The sequence below is a fragment of the Balaenoptera ricei genome, chromosome 2 (genome assembly GCF_028023285.1).
Source record: "Balaenoptera ricei isolate mBalRic1 chromosome 2, mBalRic1.hap2, whole genome shotgun sequence".
Lineage (NCBI taxonomy): Eukaryota > Metazoa > Chordata > Mammalia > Artiodactyla > Balaenopteridae > Balaenoptera > Balaenoptera ricei.
The window spans coordinates 7,783,605-7,800,290 of record NC_082640.1 but is presented as its reverse complement, the minus strand read 5'-3'; the positions used below and the strand labels follow the sequence as shown (position 1 = coordinate 7,800,290).

The 16,686-nt window shown below is 41.0% G+C and overlaps 1 protein-coding gene across 3 annotated transcripts in view; it reads right to left on the bottom strand.

The window, feature by feature from the left end:
- Positions 1-5,430: 5,430 nt before the first annotated feature.
- FAM107B (family with sequence similarity 107 member B) overlaps positions 5,431-16,686 on the bottom strand; it is an 89,356-nt gene continuing 78,100 nt past the window's right edge. For all 3 annotated transcript variants that reach the window (XM_059910366.1, XM_059910375.1, XM_059910371.1), the window contains exons 3-4: positions 9,166-9,316; positions 5,431-8,201 (exon numbers count right to left, since the gene is read on the bottom strand). In XM_059910366.1, coding sequence (XP_059766349.1) covers positions 8,085-8,201; positions 9,166-9,316 — 268 coding nt within the window. In that variant the 3' untranslated portion in view covers positions 5,431-8,084. The remainder of the gene's footprint in view (positions 8,202-9,165; positions 9,317-16,686) is intronic.

The window sequence follows — 16,686 nt, the reverse complement described above, 5'->3', positions numbered from 1 at the left end:
GCCGCATTCCCTGAGATCTTGTGTAAGAAGTAGGCCATTCGGGAAAATACGGTAAAGAAAGTCATCACCTCCAACACCACAAGTTGATTCATGAGAGCCTCAAGGTTGCAGGTTTGCAGAAAAGAACTCACCTGGCTGGATAATGTTTGATCAGCCTTAAAATGTCTTTTCTGTTTCACTATGTGAGAAGGGGGAGGGGGTGTAGTTAATGAGTTGTGTTGAGAATGAGGGAGGAGGGGACTTATTTTTAAGATGAATAGCTCTCAGTACGAGTAAATAAACAGCCTACATTTGGCATCATCCGAGTCTTGGATTATAGGTTAAATGTCCTTGCCCGAAGAATAAAATGTGGAAGAGAAAGAGCAATTACAGGCGTTCAATCTTGTTCTACTCAGACTTGGCGTGATCTGTCTTTCTAGTAGTTTCTAATTCGCTAGATTTGTCGGTGCAAATTGACCTGTGGATTCACCCTAACTGCCTGGTCTCCTGCTTCTTTGGGGGTCTTCATAGCACACACCACAGTTGTCACATTCTGTTTATATGATTCTTTGAATAATATTTGGCTCCTTATTAGATTTTAAGCCCCAAAACAACAGGGACTGAACATGATTTTGTAGCCCCATCGCTGAGCATTGTGATAAAAACGGACAAACAGCCTGGAGAGGCAATGGGTGCTTCCCCGGAGTGCCATTCATTCCTGTGTACCCACTCCAGGCACGTGGGGACAGCTTGCCACTTGCTTGGTATTAATCATGCCACTGCAAACTGCACAGTTCTTCAGGGTTCACGCTAGGAAGCAAATCTAAACTCACCCACAGCCTAACCTTAAGCACCTCAGGACGTTCTTTGGAAATAAACAATGTCAGACGTTACCTGGCAACCCTACAAGCTGTTGCGCATGGAGGGCCTGTGGGTTTACTTGCTGTGCCCTCCTCCCCACACTCCACTCTCCTATTACTGATATTCATAAAAACCTGGGTTTTCAAACTGTCCCGTCTTATTGTTGGAAGGGTCTGTGAAGCAAAGAGGAAGATCAAGTATCAGTAAGATGCGCATTTCATTTAAAACATCATTTGAACTGTTCCTTTCTACTGCTTCCCCTCAGAGAACATTTATGAGAGCATCTACGTAGCAGTAAAGCCACATGATTTAGTGTATTTCCTTTCTTTTCTTAATTTGCTCCTATAGGTCTTATCTTCTCGGCGTTCTTGTGGCGTTTTATTTAATTTAATGCTTGTTATTATTTGTTACATCCTACGCAATGTCTTATCTCTGAACAAGATGATAAACACCCCAAGGGCTGGAACCAGCTTCTAGCAAGATATCTTGTAAACATCTTCGGCTAAGTACTTTCAGCTGACTGATCTGGCTGTTCATCTTTGAGAAACATTGAAATCACTAAGGAAGGAAAGAGAAATGGGGACAACCAGCTTATCAAATTACAGCCAATTCACAAGTTTTGACCAGAACATCGCCTTCGCTCATTTGAGTTTACACAGTGCATTTTCTCCTCATGAAGGCCCTAGGTTGGCTACTAGCCCTAAAGAGGTTATCCATGAACCCAACTCTGGTTCTCAGTTCATCGTGTAAGATTTTGCCCCCCTGGTTTGCAGCAGATGATTTGGTCGTGTTGCCCCCTCTTCGCTGGTACCTGGCTGACACAGGTATGATGGTTTCCTGAAACCTCTTGAATGAGTAAATAACTGTGGGCAAATGACCAAGGTGGTACCCATATGATCGCACCTCCCACTTCAACAGTGAAGTCAGGACAATTGACGCTGCCACCTATATTCTCTGACGTAAATTCTATTTCTAAGCCAGCCTCCATCCCAGCGCCTATTAGCCCTTTGTAAAAGGTCAGCATTTCTCCAGTTCTTGGCTAGCTCCTCTTTTGGCTAGCCAAAATCTTTTTTTTTTTTGGCTAGCTTAAATCATTTTTTAAAATTTTACTTATTTATTTTTATTGAAGTATAGTTGATGTACAATATTGTGTTCGTTTCAGATGCACAGCAAAGTGATTCGGTTACATGTATGTATGTATATATCTATATCTTTTTTTCTATACTTCTCCATTATAGTTTATTGCAAGATATTGAATATAGTTCCCTGTGCTAAATAATAGATCCTTGTCGTTTATCTATTTTATATATGATACTGTGCATCTGTTAATCCCATGTCCCAGTTTATCCCTCTCCCCCTTCTACTTCTGTAACCAGAAGTTTGTTTTCTACATCTGTGAGACGGTTTGTTTTGTGTATAGATTCATTTGTACTAATTTTTAGATTCTACATGTAAGTATTATATAATATTTGTCTTTCTCTGACTTACTTCACTTAGTATGAAAATATCTAGGTCCATCCATGTTGCTGCAAATGGCATGATTTCATTCTTTTTTTATGGCTGAGTCTAAGCTTTAATCTTAACCCTCCTTCATTCAGAAGAAGCAGAAAGAGAAATAAAAGTATTCTTAGTAATAGGATGAAGGCTCCACCTGGAAGCAAGGGAGAAGGTAGACAGAAGTTTCACTATCGTCCAAGAGAGAATACATCCCAAGAAGACCGTGATAGGCCAACCTAAAGCTCCCCCAAGGCACTGTGTGCACAGGGTACCAGTAATTCATTACCGAGCTGCATGTCCCCACGTTCCCAGTCCCCTTGACCTCAGTCAACAAAAACAACAGTAGGAAAAACCAATATTGTAGCCACACTACCTTAAATTCCAGTAGCAGAGGAAACATTTAAAGGGCAGAGTTGTTTTCATGGTAAAGCCTACAGCTGGATCTCTTACAAGGAGCCCCAGCTTAGGTCTCTGGTTCATCACTGGGGGGTCGACAAAGAATTGATATGTTCCTCACTGCCATTCTGGAGTCTACGCTTCTCTTTATTCCTTCCCTGGCTCCTCTTTTCCTTTGACTCTGCTTCAATTACAGGTCTGTGTACTTAAAATAATTGGATTCTTGACAGTTTCTTAAAACGGATTCACTTCTACTTTGCTTTTTGGAAATGTTGAAATCATTCTGTTGTAATTTTTCACCATACACGCGCTCAACACATAAATAATTATGACATGAATATCATTTAATTTTTAAGAGATGATTTTGTATGAAGCACACATTTTTTTCCCAAGCTTTTTCTTTGCTTCTTATGCCCTTTCAAACACTGGTAGGTCAAGAACACATTTCAATTGTGTAAAATTATTAAAAATATAAAAATACACAAATTAAACTAGGAATCTCCCCCTTTATTTCTGACCCCGATTCCTTTCCCTTCCCCAGAAGTGACCACTGTTTACATGATAGGTAAACGTCCAGTCTTATCCATAAGCATTTATATAGATGTATGGATACACTTTTAATTTTTTCATGTAAATGGGATTATATTACATGTATTGCTCTGTAGCTTGCTTTTTTATATAATAGTATAGCTTCAAAGTCATATTTCTGTAAAATAAAATAATAATACCTTATTATTTTAAAAGCTATGCATTATAGTCCATAATAAGGAATACAGATGTGTTATACTCAATCTAGTGAACTACTAAAATATAGTTGGGTTGAGAAATTATGAGAAATGCTGCAATATCTTTGAACAACAATCTTCGTGCAGATAAATACTTCTGAAGGCCAAATTCCTAGAAATCTAATTGTGCATTCAAAGGATATGTGCATTTTTAAAAGCTTGACTGAGGTATAACTCACATCCCATGAAAGTTACCCATTTTAAGGTATTAGCAGATTTATGTTTATATGATTACTAGTATATTTAAAGAGTTGTATGACTATCACCACAATTTTATTTTAAATCATTTCTATCACCCCCAAAAGAAACCTCATACCCATTTGCAGTCATTCAACATACCCACCCCCAGCCCTAGGCAACCACTATTCCACTTTCTGTCCCTGTAGTTCTATCTCCTCTGGACATTGCATATGGATGTAACTGTACACTATGTGTCTTTTGTGTCTGCCTCTTTTCACTTAGCATAATGTTTCTGAGGTTTGTTCATATTGAAGCATGTATAAGTACTATGTTCCTTTTCATGGCTGAATAATATTCCACTGCATGGATATACCACATTTGCTTATCTATTCGCCAGCTGATAGACAATTGGGTTTGTTGGTTCACACTGGAAACCATAGCACAGAAGAGTAATCATCAGCAGTGGTCACACATAATAACCAAGTAGAAAAGGAGGCATGAGCATAGAAATAACAAATGTAAAAGGACCCAACAGTATGTTCAAGACAATACAGAGCCAAATGTCTCAAAGAATTCACCACTTGATGATTCTTAGTAGAAAAAATTCTCAGTATGATCCTACTAATTATATAAGATATTGATAAGGCATACCAGACTCTGGTTGGCATTACCATCTTGCTGGGAAATCTAAGGGTAAGTGGGAAGATGTTCCAAAACATCCCCAATTGATAATCAGACTGTATTTTCTCACATGGAAAAAAAAAGTAGAAATTATAATTGTGAGACTGTGAGGCTAGCTCATAAAGATTTTATTTACCCTAAAACCTTAGAATAAAACACTTCATTTTTCATTATACTAGTAAATGTAAGCCTGGAAGTAGTATTCTAATACTTCTTTTAGCTGTACTGTAGCATTTTAAGTCTTACCAAACATATTAATTGACCTCTGTCTTCTTTCAAGTCTATGACTACTATTGTAGGGAACATACAGTGGTCCAGTGAAATGGACTGACAGCCTCAAAACTGTCATCTTGGAAAATTGCCTTGTTATTCCAAGGATGTAGCCACTCTTCAAATTATTTTTGGAGCCCACCTTCTTCAACGGCCTTTGGAGTTCATGGTATAACCCTAGACATAGCAAATCTTCACTGCTCTGAGTAGATTTAATTTTTCAAAAGAGTCCAAAGACATTAGGAGTTGGGTGACTAAGCTGAGGAGTAATTTTGGGGGGGAAAATAAGGACAAAGTATAGAAACTTCACTCTCCGAGCTATTGCAACCAACAGTATAATGCAGTCATGTGTACAGCTTGCCAAAGTGACTTCTTAGAGGATGAAATTAATTTAGCTGAATAAGCAAAATAATTTCATGGTCATACTTATGACATGTCATATGTGCTCGCAAGGACTAAAAAACGGCCCTTCCCAAAATATATCTCCCACTGTCCTACCAAGCTACCTAAAATTCAGAATACTTTGATCTGAAGAACGGACAGCTGCTGCTAAAATACCATATATTCTAAGCAAGGTGTAGCATAATATCTTAGCATGAATTTGCTTGACAGAATAAATCGCCAGCCTTGACTGACACAAGGCAAGAGGACATAACTGATTTGGGGGGAAGGCCATCAGAGGGAAACCCTCGAACCACCTTCTAATCCTTGAATTGAACACAGCACCCACCCCCCATCAGTTCCAGACATCCGTCTTAAACACATCAGACAAACACAGATGCATGGTCCAAGCGTGTGGTGATTTTTATTAAGAATAACTTTGGTTCTCAGAATTCCACCCTCAATTCTGTAATACTTTCCATTAAAAACAATTATATAAGAGCAAATACAAAAAATATTAAATTATGAAAACAAATCCATTAAGGCTCCCTTTATATATATTATATACACTCAAACAAGTCAAAATTTTTCAGAGTAGAAGAATAAAGTCAACTGTGATAGCTTAGAAAGCAACACTACTCGGAGACTAGAAAACATTGAGCTATTTTAAGAAAACCGCAGAGTGGAAAAATGGAGCCATTTTTCTCAAAAATTGGCTCAAAGCACAAAACTGCTTGGATGTCCATGAGTCCTAGGGGTTTGGACTGTACAGTGTTAAAGTGTGGAGGGAGAATGACGCCTTTTTAAACTCAGGCTTATAAGCTGAGCTGATCTGGCAATTTCAAAGAGCTTTTCTATCTGTACATTCCACTGTTTAGTGAGGAGACATCACTTGACACTATTTACAAGTCTTCTTTTGGCCAAACTTTGGACTACTAACCACTAATAATTCTGCAGATTTGTGAGTGAGATTGGGAGGGAAACGCTCTTGGAATTTATTTTTTCCCAGTGAAGAATGCATTCTAGGTAAATTCTAGGAACAGAATTGGTCTTTCTAAAGGAGCCTGTTAGGGCCCTTGAGAATTTTCTCAAGTGGCAGAATTGTTTCAAGGATACAGAATCTAGAGATCTTACCTATCCGGTTGGATTAAAGGCTATGAGCTACTCCTGAATCTTCATTTTACAAATTGCATCACTAGTCCGTATACACAGGGGCAGAACTCTAGTCAACGTACAATCAGAAACGTACTTTCAAGATGATTGGTTAATGCTCTTTCCTCTCTGAAAAGGAAGAAGGATGGAAAAAAATAGTTACCATTCCATCCTTCAAAAGTAAATTATGATAGAGCAACATTGTACCTTAAGCACCTCATAATTTATTCAAATAATACTTGCTGATGAGAGAAATCATCCATTTCAGGTGTAATCGACATGTTCTATGACTAGCAGTGTATTATCTATGCATTTACTTTTGTCCTGTCCACATTAGGGATGAACAGGATCCTAATCACCAACCATGAAAACTACAGAATTCCCATAGAATGCTAATTTCTACTTAGGCTTATTAAGGATTCAAAAGCTTGGGATCCAGCTTTCTATGACTCTTGAAAGAAATTATGAGAAGAGCCTTCAATGTAGGAATGACCGGCTGAATCGTTTCTACAAAGAACATACTGAATCCACACAAATTCTTCTAGACCACCCCAAGTAGAATGTTGCCCTGCCCATCTCGGCAATAGAAAAGGGATTTCGCGTGAAGAATCTGGCTGTAGTTGGTAACTCAGGGTTCGTGTGGAGTATAGCATGCCAGCTGGAGAGCACAAACCGGGCAGCGTCCCCTTCCCCTCAGCTGTTCCTGAGAGATCAACAGTAGTCACAACACATCATCCTTACCAACGCATCGCCATCACTAAGGTAGTGGCGAGATAGCCTTTCTTCACGAGAAAAAAGGGCAAAGAGCTAGGTGATCATTAACCAGAAAATTTCAAAGCTTGGATTCAAATAATATTAGAAATGTATAAATGCTATATATCTTCCAAATGGGCCTCCTTGAAACCAATCCACATTTGACTCACATTAAAATACCCAAAGAACTCTTCCTTCACAGCTCCACATGGGAGCTTTCCCCATACCGCTCTCAGGAGAAACCAAAAGATTTGGACCCTCTACTTTTTGACACTGAAGTTGGGTTATACGGACTAGTTTTTATTCCTCAAAGGACTGGGAGGTTATTTCACATAAAAGGCCTCGCTGAGCAAGAAACTTAACAACAAAATAAAAGAAAACAAAACCCCTAACAGTTATCAAAGCAATACATGGACTTACATGATGGACCTTCCCTGAAGTAGGTCACCGTGAAGCATCAGGGAAGCAACAGGAATGAAAATAAGATCAAGACAGACGCTTACGTAGTCTTGTTTATGTATTTCTTTGCTCCCATATTTTTAAAACTCCTCACTCTATTTCTGAATCTTAATGCCAACAAAGGTAAGAACTGCGTTCCACATGAATACTAACATTCTCTGGCGTTAAGCCTAACGTGGGTGAAAGTGTAAATCAGACAAGAAAACAGAATGTACAAACAGTGGATATAAGAGATCAAACGCATTTCTGCACGATCTACATTATTGAATGGGTAACTAAAGGAAGAACGAAACACATTTTCTTTACATTTTAAAAGAAAAAAGGCTCTGTGCCCCACTAAACTTGGCTTGAAAGAAAAACCAAGTAGTGCAACTCTCAGGAATTTATGCCAGTGTCCTCTTCCTTTTTTTCTTGTTGTTGTTATTTTTTAAGTCTTTGAACACAGGTCCATTATCCCAACTTAAGTGCTGGGCAACGTCCTTCGTTTGGCGAATAGGAACTGCAACAGTCACAGGTAACTGATCCACCCGGATGGTAGGAAAACCAAAACCAAACTCTTTTCAAAGTAACAGTTCTCTGCTGGCTGGGATTCTCTCCAGGGGCTTTGGCCCTGAGGTTAAGTACTGGGGAGACCCCTGCACACACTTTTTGTGTGCGCTGGGCTGGGTGCACGGTCTCTGCAGCCCGGACCTACGACTCCTGGGCTTGAGCCACTTCTTGGCCTGTTCTTCTGAGATTGCCTTTAACCTTCACAAACTCTGGGGCATTTTCTTGCTCTTCCTGCAATTTCTGCTTCTCAAGTTCAAGCTAAACAGAATTCAGAAACAGGAAAATAATTATTTACAAACGGAGAGGCTTTCCAAAAACACTGTTCCTCTTTCCAAAGTCCCTAACGACTTCATTTCCCAACGGAAGGAAGTTTCTCCTGGTCTCCACTTGAAATAGATTTATATTTTGACATATGTGGCTGGATCTAGGTCCTGGGGTAAGAATTCTGTGCAGAAGCAGCAGCTGACTCGTTGTTGCTGAAATACCGAGGGGTGACGAGAGCCTAAAGATTAAGGCCAAGACTTAAAACAGGAGCCGAGGGCAACACGCACTTGCTCCACAGTCTTAAGTGAAGCTGAACTTCACTCAAGTGCTTGAGCTCCCAGCACTGGGCTGTGAATTCTGTGATATTCCCTGGTTTGGGCTTTGCCTCCGGAATCCCTTCTAGGTCCTCAACAGAATCCTTCCCTTTATCTTGAGTGTATTTTAGTCCATCTGCAGACACCTGTCTCAGCTTTTCCTTTCATGGTATAAAAACATTTACATCTGACATGTCTGGGAAATTCTGCTTGTTCCACCACCCTTTATTTCTCAGGACAAGATAAGTCAGAGAAAGACAAGTACTGTATGATCTCTCTCACATGTGGAATCTAAAAACAGTAAAACCGTAAAAGCAGAGGGTAAAATGGTGACTAGCTAGGGGAATGGGAAAGATGCTATTTAAGGGTAAATACTCGCAACTAGCAGAGAAGTTAAGTCCTGGAGACCTAATATACAGTAAGGGGATTATCGACAACAAAACGATTATAAACATGAAAGTTGCTAAGAGACTAGAACTTAACTGTCCCCACCACTAGAAGAAATGATAATTATATGATGCGACAGAGGCGTGAGTTAGCACTACGATGGCAATCATATTGCAATACAAATGTACCAAATCAATATATTGTACCCCTTAATCAACAACAACAAAAAAAACACCTTTCACCCCAATCACCCCTACCTGCTCCAACTTCTGCTGCCGTTTTAATAGTTCTATTTCCAAGTCAGATTTCTTCTTTTGTGCTTCCTCTTCCTTCTGCTTTATTACTTGATCTCGTTTTCTCTTTTCCATCACTTTCTGCAGTTCTGGCTTATTCTGAGGGGCAAGTCCCCTGCAAAAAAGCATTAACAAATCACTTTGCTGTACACCTGAAATGAATGCAGCATTGTAAATCAACTATACTTCAAAAAATTTTTTTAAATTAAAACTAGTAAAAATAAATTTTTTTAATTAAAAAAATATTTAAAGCATTAACAACATTTAAAAGTTTTAATCTAATGGATGCAACTTTCATGAATAGAAATTTTAGGCATCAACCACAGAAGAGGGGTCTAGTGACTTAGCATGACTGTGACGCCTACCACCAGCTAACAGTCAACACTGGGGGCCTCAGAAATTCATGAGCATGAAAGAAAGGGCAAGAGCACCTTCCAACAGTAAGCAAAACCCATCACTCGATAAAATCGTTCTGAGCGCCTACTGTATGCCAGACACTAGGTCATGCAAGGGAGGTTAGTGCAGGAGGTTTGGGTGGGGAAGGTGGGGGACAGCATGCTCATTCGGTGGGTGGGACGGTCACCCACCATAGAGAGGAAGATGTTGCAGGGGGAAGCTTCCCAGGCTCGAGCCCCTGACCCCAAGTACTACATGCAGCCTCAAGAGAAGCTAGCACAGAAACTTCAACAACCAAATGGCCCAGAAACCTCTTCCAACCCTTCATGTTTCAGACTTGGGAGAGGATTCTTGCACATCTAAAGGCACGTCCAAGCTTCCATCATTGCTGGGGGCATGGCCCTGGAGAACCTGGATCCCGAATCCCAGCCCTGTGCTCTGGAACCATTTCAACTGCCGACAACACACAGAAGTCAGGCTTCAGGGGACCTCGACATTGGGGAGAGATCAATCAGGCTGCTGTCTCTTCAAATGGAGCAAAACAAACCCCAAACTCGGGCCATTCCCTAGCAACCCCCATCTGAAATGTCTGAGGCAGGTCAGGAGAAGGACATTCACTGGCATCTTCGCAGGTGGGATTTCTGTCTATGTTAACGGTCAGCTGGGACTTGCCTGACCTCCATGTCCTCGGCCAATTCCTCAGGATTCCTCTAGTCCGGGCTCCCCCTCTTCACCATCCTCTCTCTCTTGAGCCAGTCTCCACTAGCCCCTGAGTCATCTCAACTCGTTATTAACTTTGGCAATAAAAGAGAAACAAGCCACAGAACAGGAAGAACGCTATCAATGCCAGGCAGCCCAGGGGGTGAGTGACAAAGCCATCGCACGCGTCCACACACGCACACGTGGCCCCAACAGGCACCGGTGCTTTCCTGGGCTGCGGGAAACCAGTGCTGCTGAATCAGCCTCAGACCGAGGTGGCCTGTGCGCCTCTCCACACGCCTGCTGGCCTTGCTGAGGACACCCGGGCGTCTGCAGGACAGGCCCGTCGACCGACCGACCTCCGTGGCTGTTCTCCACTCTGCTTCAATCAGCTAATGCGACGGATCAACTAGGAGTCACGTGAGTTGCCATTAACTGAAAGAATTTCCGAAACGTGCTCTGGCTCTAAGAATCTCAACACCACCCTTGCCTCAATCTCTTTCAAGTTCACCCTAACACATCTGTAAAATAATCCGTGGTGTCACACTTCCACATCTATCTAGTGGTGATTTTTAAAAATTCTGGCATCTCTCCTCTCTACCTCTTTTTAAGATCATAATAAATGATTTTGCAAAGTTGCTGTTTACAGAGTAAACGTCAGTAGATTCCATCACTGAAGATAAAGGACAGAGTTAAAATAACATATATGTCCTCCCTTTCCCAGTTTTCATTAGCAGAACTTTCGGTTTTAAAAAAATAGAATGAGGGGCTTCCCTGGTGGCGCAGTGGCTAAGAATCCGCCTGCCAATGCAGGGGACACGGGTTCGAGCCCTGGTCCGGGAAGATCCCACATGCCGCAGAGCAACTAAGCCCGTGTGCCACAACTACTGAGCCTGTGCTCTAGAGCCTGCAAGCCACAACTACTGAAGCCTGCGAGCCACAACTACTGAGCCCACGTGCCACAACTACTGACCCTGCGCTCTAGAGCCCGTGAGCCACAACTACTGAGCCCACATGCCACAACTACTGAAGCCCGCGTGCCTAGAGCCCATGCTCCGCAACAAGAGAAGCCACTGAGATGAGAAGCCCGTGCACCGCAATGGAGAGTGGCCCCCGCTCGCCGCAACTAGAGAAAGCCCTCGCGCAGCAACGAAGACCCAACGCAGCCATAAATAAATAAATAAATTTATTTAAAAAAAAAAAGAAATATTAAGTTCAGCCATATTTCCAGTGAAATAAAAGAGATGGGTTATTTTTGCGATTTACAACTTATTTCACAGTTATTAAGATTGTATGAGGAGGACAGAAGTATAGACAGACTATTCTGGAAATTAAATCTTACTCAGTGTAATAAGAAAAGTTGCTTATGGTACTTCGCTCCAATAGACTTAAGTGTCATTGAGCACCGGAAAATGTTTGTAAATAATCTGAGTAAAGACCCACTCAGTTTCATGACTATTAAAAAGTCTCAGTATGACAGTACAGACAGAGTTAAGGGATTTAAATTTTAGGATTAGGAATTTAGCTACCTGCAAAATTTAAATTTCAAACTATAATTCACTGGTGAAATTAATCTCAACCATTATTAAGTGCTTCTGGCTTACGCAAAAGCTGTTGAACAAACTCTGGTGTATGACGCATTAAGCTGGCATTCTATCACAACACGTGAATGGGTTTAACTAATATACGGTATGCATTTTCTGTTCAAAGATTTTACACAGTGGTGCAGTAAGATAAAATATTTAGTAACACAAAACTCAGGAAAATGGTGCTTATATGATAAATGTCCTGCACTTATAATAGTGAAGAAGTCATACAAATTTAGTTAATATTTTATCAAGCAGCTCACTTAACTTTCTATGCTGAATGGAAAAAGTCAAGCACTGCCTATGTGATTCTCTGAGTCTAAAACTGGATCAGGCTGCAGAGATAGCAAGACAGAAATAAGCTCCAAATTTCATAAAAATTACAGTATCAGTCTCTGCATGACAATGTTGATTCTCTTCAATCAATTCAACTAACAAGAACTTTCAATCCCTTTATGACTGACAACTGCTTAAGACCTGCGGAGCAACCAAGCCCGTGTGCCACAACTAGTGAGCCTGTAAGCCACAACTACTGAAGCCCGTGAGCCACAACTACTGAGCCCGCATGCCACAACTACTGAGCCTGCACTCTAGAGCCCGTGAGCCACAACTACTGAGCCCACGTGCCACAACTACTTGGTACCACCCAAGACCAACAGTTATTCCGGAACTGCTTCTCGTGACTATCACAGCGGACCAAGCCGATTTTTAAAATTAATACGTGCTCTTTGGGAAAAAAAAAAAGAGAGAGGTTAGGTGTTATATACATACATGCAAGATAAAAAGTGAAAGCACACCTAGACCCTCCCTGTTAGACATCTACGGGGTGCATCACGTGCTCTGTAATCTAGGTGAATGGTGGCCCCGAAAACTGTACAAGGTAGAGGCCCTGCACCCATGGACTGCTCCCCATTCCTGCACCCACAGATAACTCACTGTTTACAGTGTGCTCCATACTATCTATACCCTTATCGGAGGACAGAAGTGCCCGAATTTTGCCATGTCCATAATAAGAGACACTTAGGTTGTTTCCAGTTGTTCCCTATTGAACGCAAGGAGGCGAGGAGCTTCCTTGTCCATTTATATTTCTCCTATCCAAGCATCTCTGTTGGCTGCATTCACAGAAGCAGAACTGCTGGCTAAGCGTCTGCACATTTTGGATTTGGATGTGGACCGTGAAACTGCTTTCCAAATAGGCCGCAACAATTTATACTCCCACCACCACTGATGGAAATGTACAGACAACGTTTAATGGTCCGTTTCACACTTCATATAAACCACTGAACACATTCAGGGGCCGACTGGACCGGTCTACGTTCACGCCACTCCACCTCCACACCAGCCACACTTAAACCAGTAAAAGGGAGACCGCCTCCTCATGCAGGTCAGCACCGAGGCAGAGGCAGGTCTGGCGCAAACTCTAACACGGCATGCTCCTGTCCCCTGCCCACCCAGCCAAACACCTCCTGGCCTAATATTTTTCTGTAGCGGGGAGGGGAAGGGTTGCCTTTGGCTTTCAAGCCCTTGACCTTGAATCTTGGAATCCCCTGGTTTGGCCTGCCCTGCTCCACATTTATGACTGAGCCATTTCTACCTGCACGGATTCAAATGTAAATATTTCTACCTCGACTTCCCATATTTTGTTTCCATGTTGCACGGCAATAAGCATTTACTGAGGATCTAACTATTTGTCTAACAAAGCACACCAACTGAAGAGTGACCGAAAACAAAGGGACCTAGAAACTGTCGACTGAAATGTACAAGCCAAAGAGCCAATGGGAGGGATGTAGAGTAGCCGGGTATTCTATGTTTGCCCCAAAAGTACTCTTTTTAGGGAAGACAGATTCTCTCTAAATTATATTGGAAATATTCTCATTTTTTAAGACCTCTTGAACACTGATCTTTCAACTACCAAAAATAATGCCTCTTGCAATCTGCCTTGTTATGGGAACAAAGAATCTGAGAACCTGACACAGGGTCTTAATTGTCAGACTTAGTGGTAAGCTGTGACCAGATCAAACTTTAAAGACTTTTAACCTGAAACTTAGCTGGGTCCAAAAGACAGCAAATAGAGGAGCAGAATGATATACTTGAAAGGCTGCAGGATACGGCGTTAGAATACCTATGAGGATATGCTCTCCTAAGCAACGCAGCTCTTTGGACGGAGACAGGTCTTTGAGTGAAACTGCGGCCACGGAGAGCAGAAGCTCCACAGAGCCTGTTCCGTGTTCATCTCAGTTCTCTCTCCCTCTCCTACCCCGCCCCCTTCTTCTCATTCATATGGTTATTAAATTTGATTCATCGCTGTCTTTAATTTAAACTGCCTGTAATTCTATGTTGATTTCTACCCTTTTTTTAATTCCAATAAAACTATCATGTGAAATTGAAAAGACTCTTCAGCCAATGACTCTGAGTTTCCTCTCATTCACATGTCGAATGAGAACAACCCCAAGACAACACACGCTGGGTTGCTGGAAAGATCACTGGATAAAATATGGGAAGGCCCTTTACAAACTGCAGACAAGTAAACAGAGGTTCATTATGGTACAAACCAGTAAGCAAGTATGACTATCCTTTAACCAAATATATACATATTATTGATGTGATACTTTCTATTATTTGGCACTAAAACAGAAATAAAAACCCCACAGTCTCTAAAAAGCATGCATGATTAGAAGATGAATAAAAGAGAAGAAACTGCTTGAGAAGTTTTCACTCTAAAGCCAGGTGTATTCCTAATAAGAGGATCCTACCAAACTAAGATTTTACCTTGAAAAAACCTGAAGGCATAGGATAAGATATATTCGTTTGATTTTGAAACCTCCCTTTAATTTTCGTTTTTTTGTTTTTTTTTTAACGTACTTCTACAACCAGACCAGAACTTTTCAGAGAAAAAGGAGAAAAAGCAACAGGAAATTTCAGATGATGCTACATAGGAAGTGGGAAGATGGGACTAAATGGGCACTTCTTTTATGCCAGGTGTTTTAACAGGTATTTAAACATGCTCTCATTTACTTTAATTTTTTATAAGAAAGATACTTTTATTCCCTACTTTAGAGATGAAGAAACAGATCTCAGGAAGGAAGACCCTGTCCAAGATCATAAAAGGTAGGTCAAGTTCAATGGCAAACCAGGATTCATACCATTTCTCCCTGACCTCAAAGCCCAGGTCCTCTCTACACCACTGTGCCCGAGTGAACACGAGCATTCTCCAAAATTAGCTGAGCTGGACCTGGTTAAGGAGTCAGCTGTGAAAACAAGGAAAAGAAAGAACAGGCGAGAGAAAGGCAAACAGGAACGAGGTCCATTTTCACAGAATGTGCCTACTCCAGGAAATCTGGAAACAGATTCAGTTGCACAAACTGAATGTAATGTTTTACACAGACAGACCCAGGCTACTAAATACATTTCTGCAGAGTAGTCTGTAGCCTCTAATTCAAAGAACAACTATTCCACCAACTTTGCTTTCCCTTTGTCTCTATTCTGACGTGGAGCTTTTTCATAGATATAGTAGAAAAAATGAAAACCCAACAACAGTTTGAACTAGAATGTTCCTTAGAGATTAACTAAGTCTCCTACTCCTATTTGACAGGCAAGGGAACTGAGATCCAAGAGGTAAAGACAATCAGAAAATTATTTGGTTTAGAAAACCATTCGGCTACTCTCTTTTAGAGGATATTAAACTTCCCATCTTCCCACCAAAATGCAGACATGGTTTCCCAGGTAGGACGGCCTCCAAATTCTCTGGCCTGCTTAGGAACGTATACAGTCTTGTTTTGCTTTGGGTGTGATGATACCAAATCCTTGGCGGTTTTGTTGTTGTTTTTATGCGACAAAGACAGGTAGAAGCTAAGGACTTATTCAAAAAGGATCAAACTCACATTCTACTGAATAAGCGTTATTCAGGCAGCACGCTAGTGTGCTGGGGACAGAAAGTAAGTCACATTCCCACATCTGGAGGGAGAAATGTAGTTACAGAGTTCCTGGGACAGAAGATATGAGTTCTGGCAGAGGTACACTCTGACGGAGGACTGCCATAAAAATGCCCCCTCATCCCTTTTTAAAACTTTTTATTTTTATTTTTAATTAGGCCTTTCTTCCAAAACATTACCCCAATGCTTAGCTTAGTCTGCACATCTTTCAGTGCAGTGGGCAGTAGCTACCTTTTCACCAAGGCTTAGCAAAGAGAGAGCAAATGAGTGACCCACATTTCCACAACTCAGATCAGCAAACAGTTTTACTATGAAGATCTGAAAACAGTTCTAAATGAAGCTTAATAGATCTTAGAAGACGTAACCTTGTGTCCTAATAAATAAAGCAACTTTTCATCCTCAGGTCTCCCAGTCCAGTAGCCCTGCCCATAATCACTTAAAACGCAGAGTACCAGCCATAAAAAAGAATGAAATAACGCCATTTGCTGCAAAATGGATGGACCTCGAGATTATCATACTAAGCAAAATCGGAAAAAAAAAGACAAATACCATATGATATCATTCATATGTGTAATCTAAAATATGACACAAATGAACTTATCTACGAAACAGACTCACAGACATAAAGAGGACTTGCAGTTGCCAAGGGGGGTGGGTAAGGGAAGGATGGATGGGGAGTTTGGGATTAGCAGATTCAAATTATTATATATAGAATGCATGAACAACAAGGTTCTACTGTATAGCACAGGGAACTATATTCAATACACTGTGATAAACCATGATGGAAAAGAATCTGAAAAAGAATATATATATGTATATGCTGTACAGCAGAAATTAACACAACATTGTAAATCAACTATACTTAAATAAAA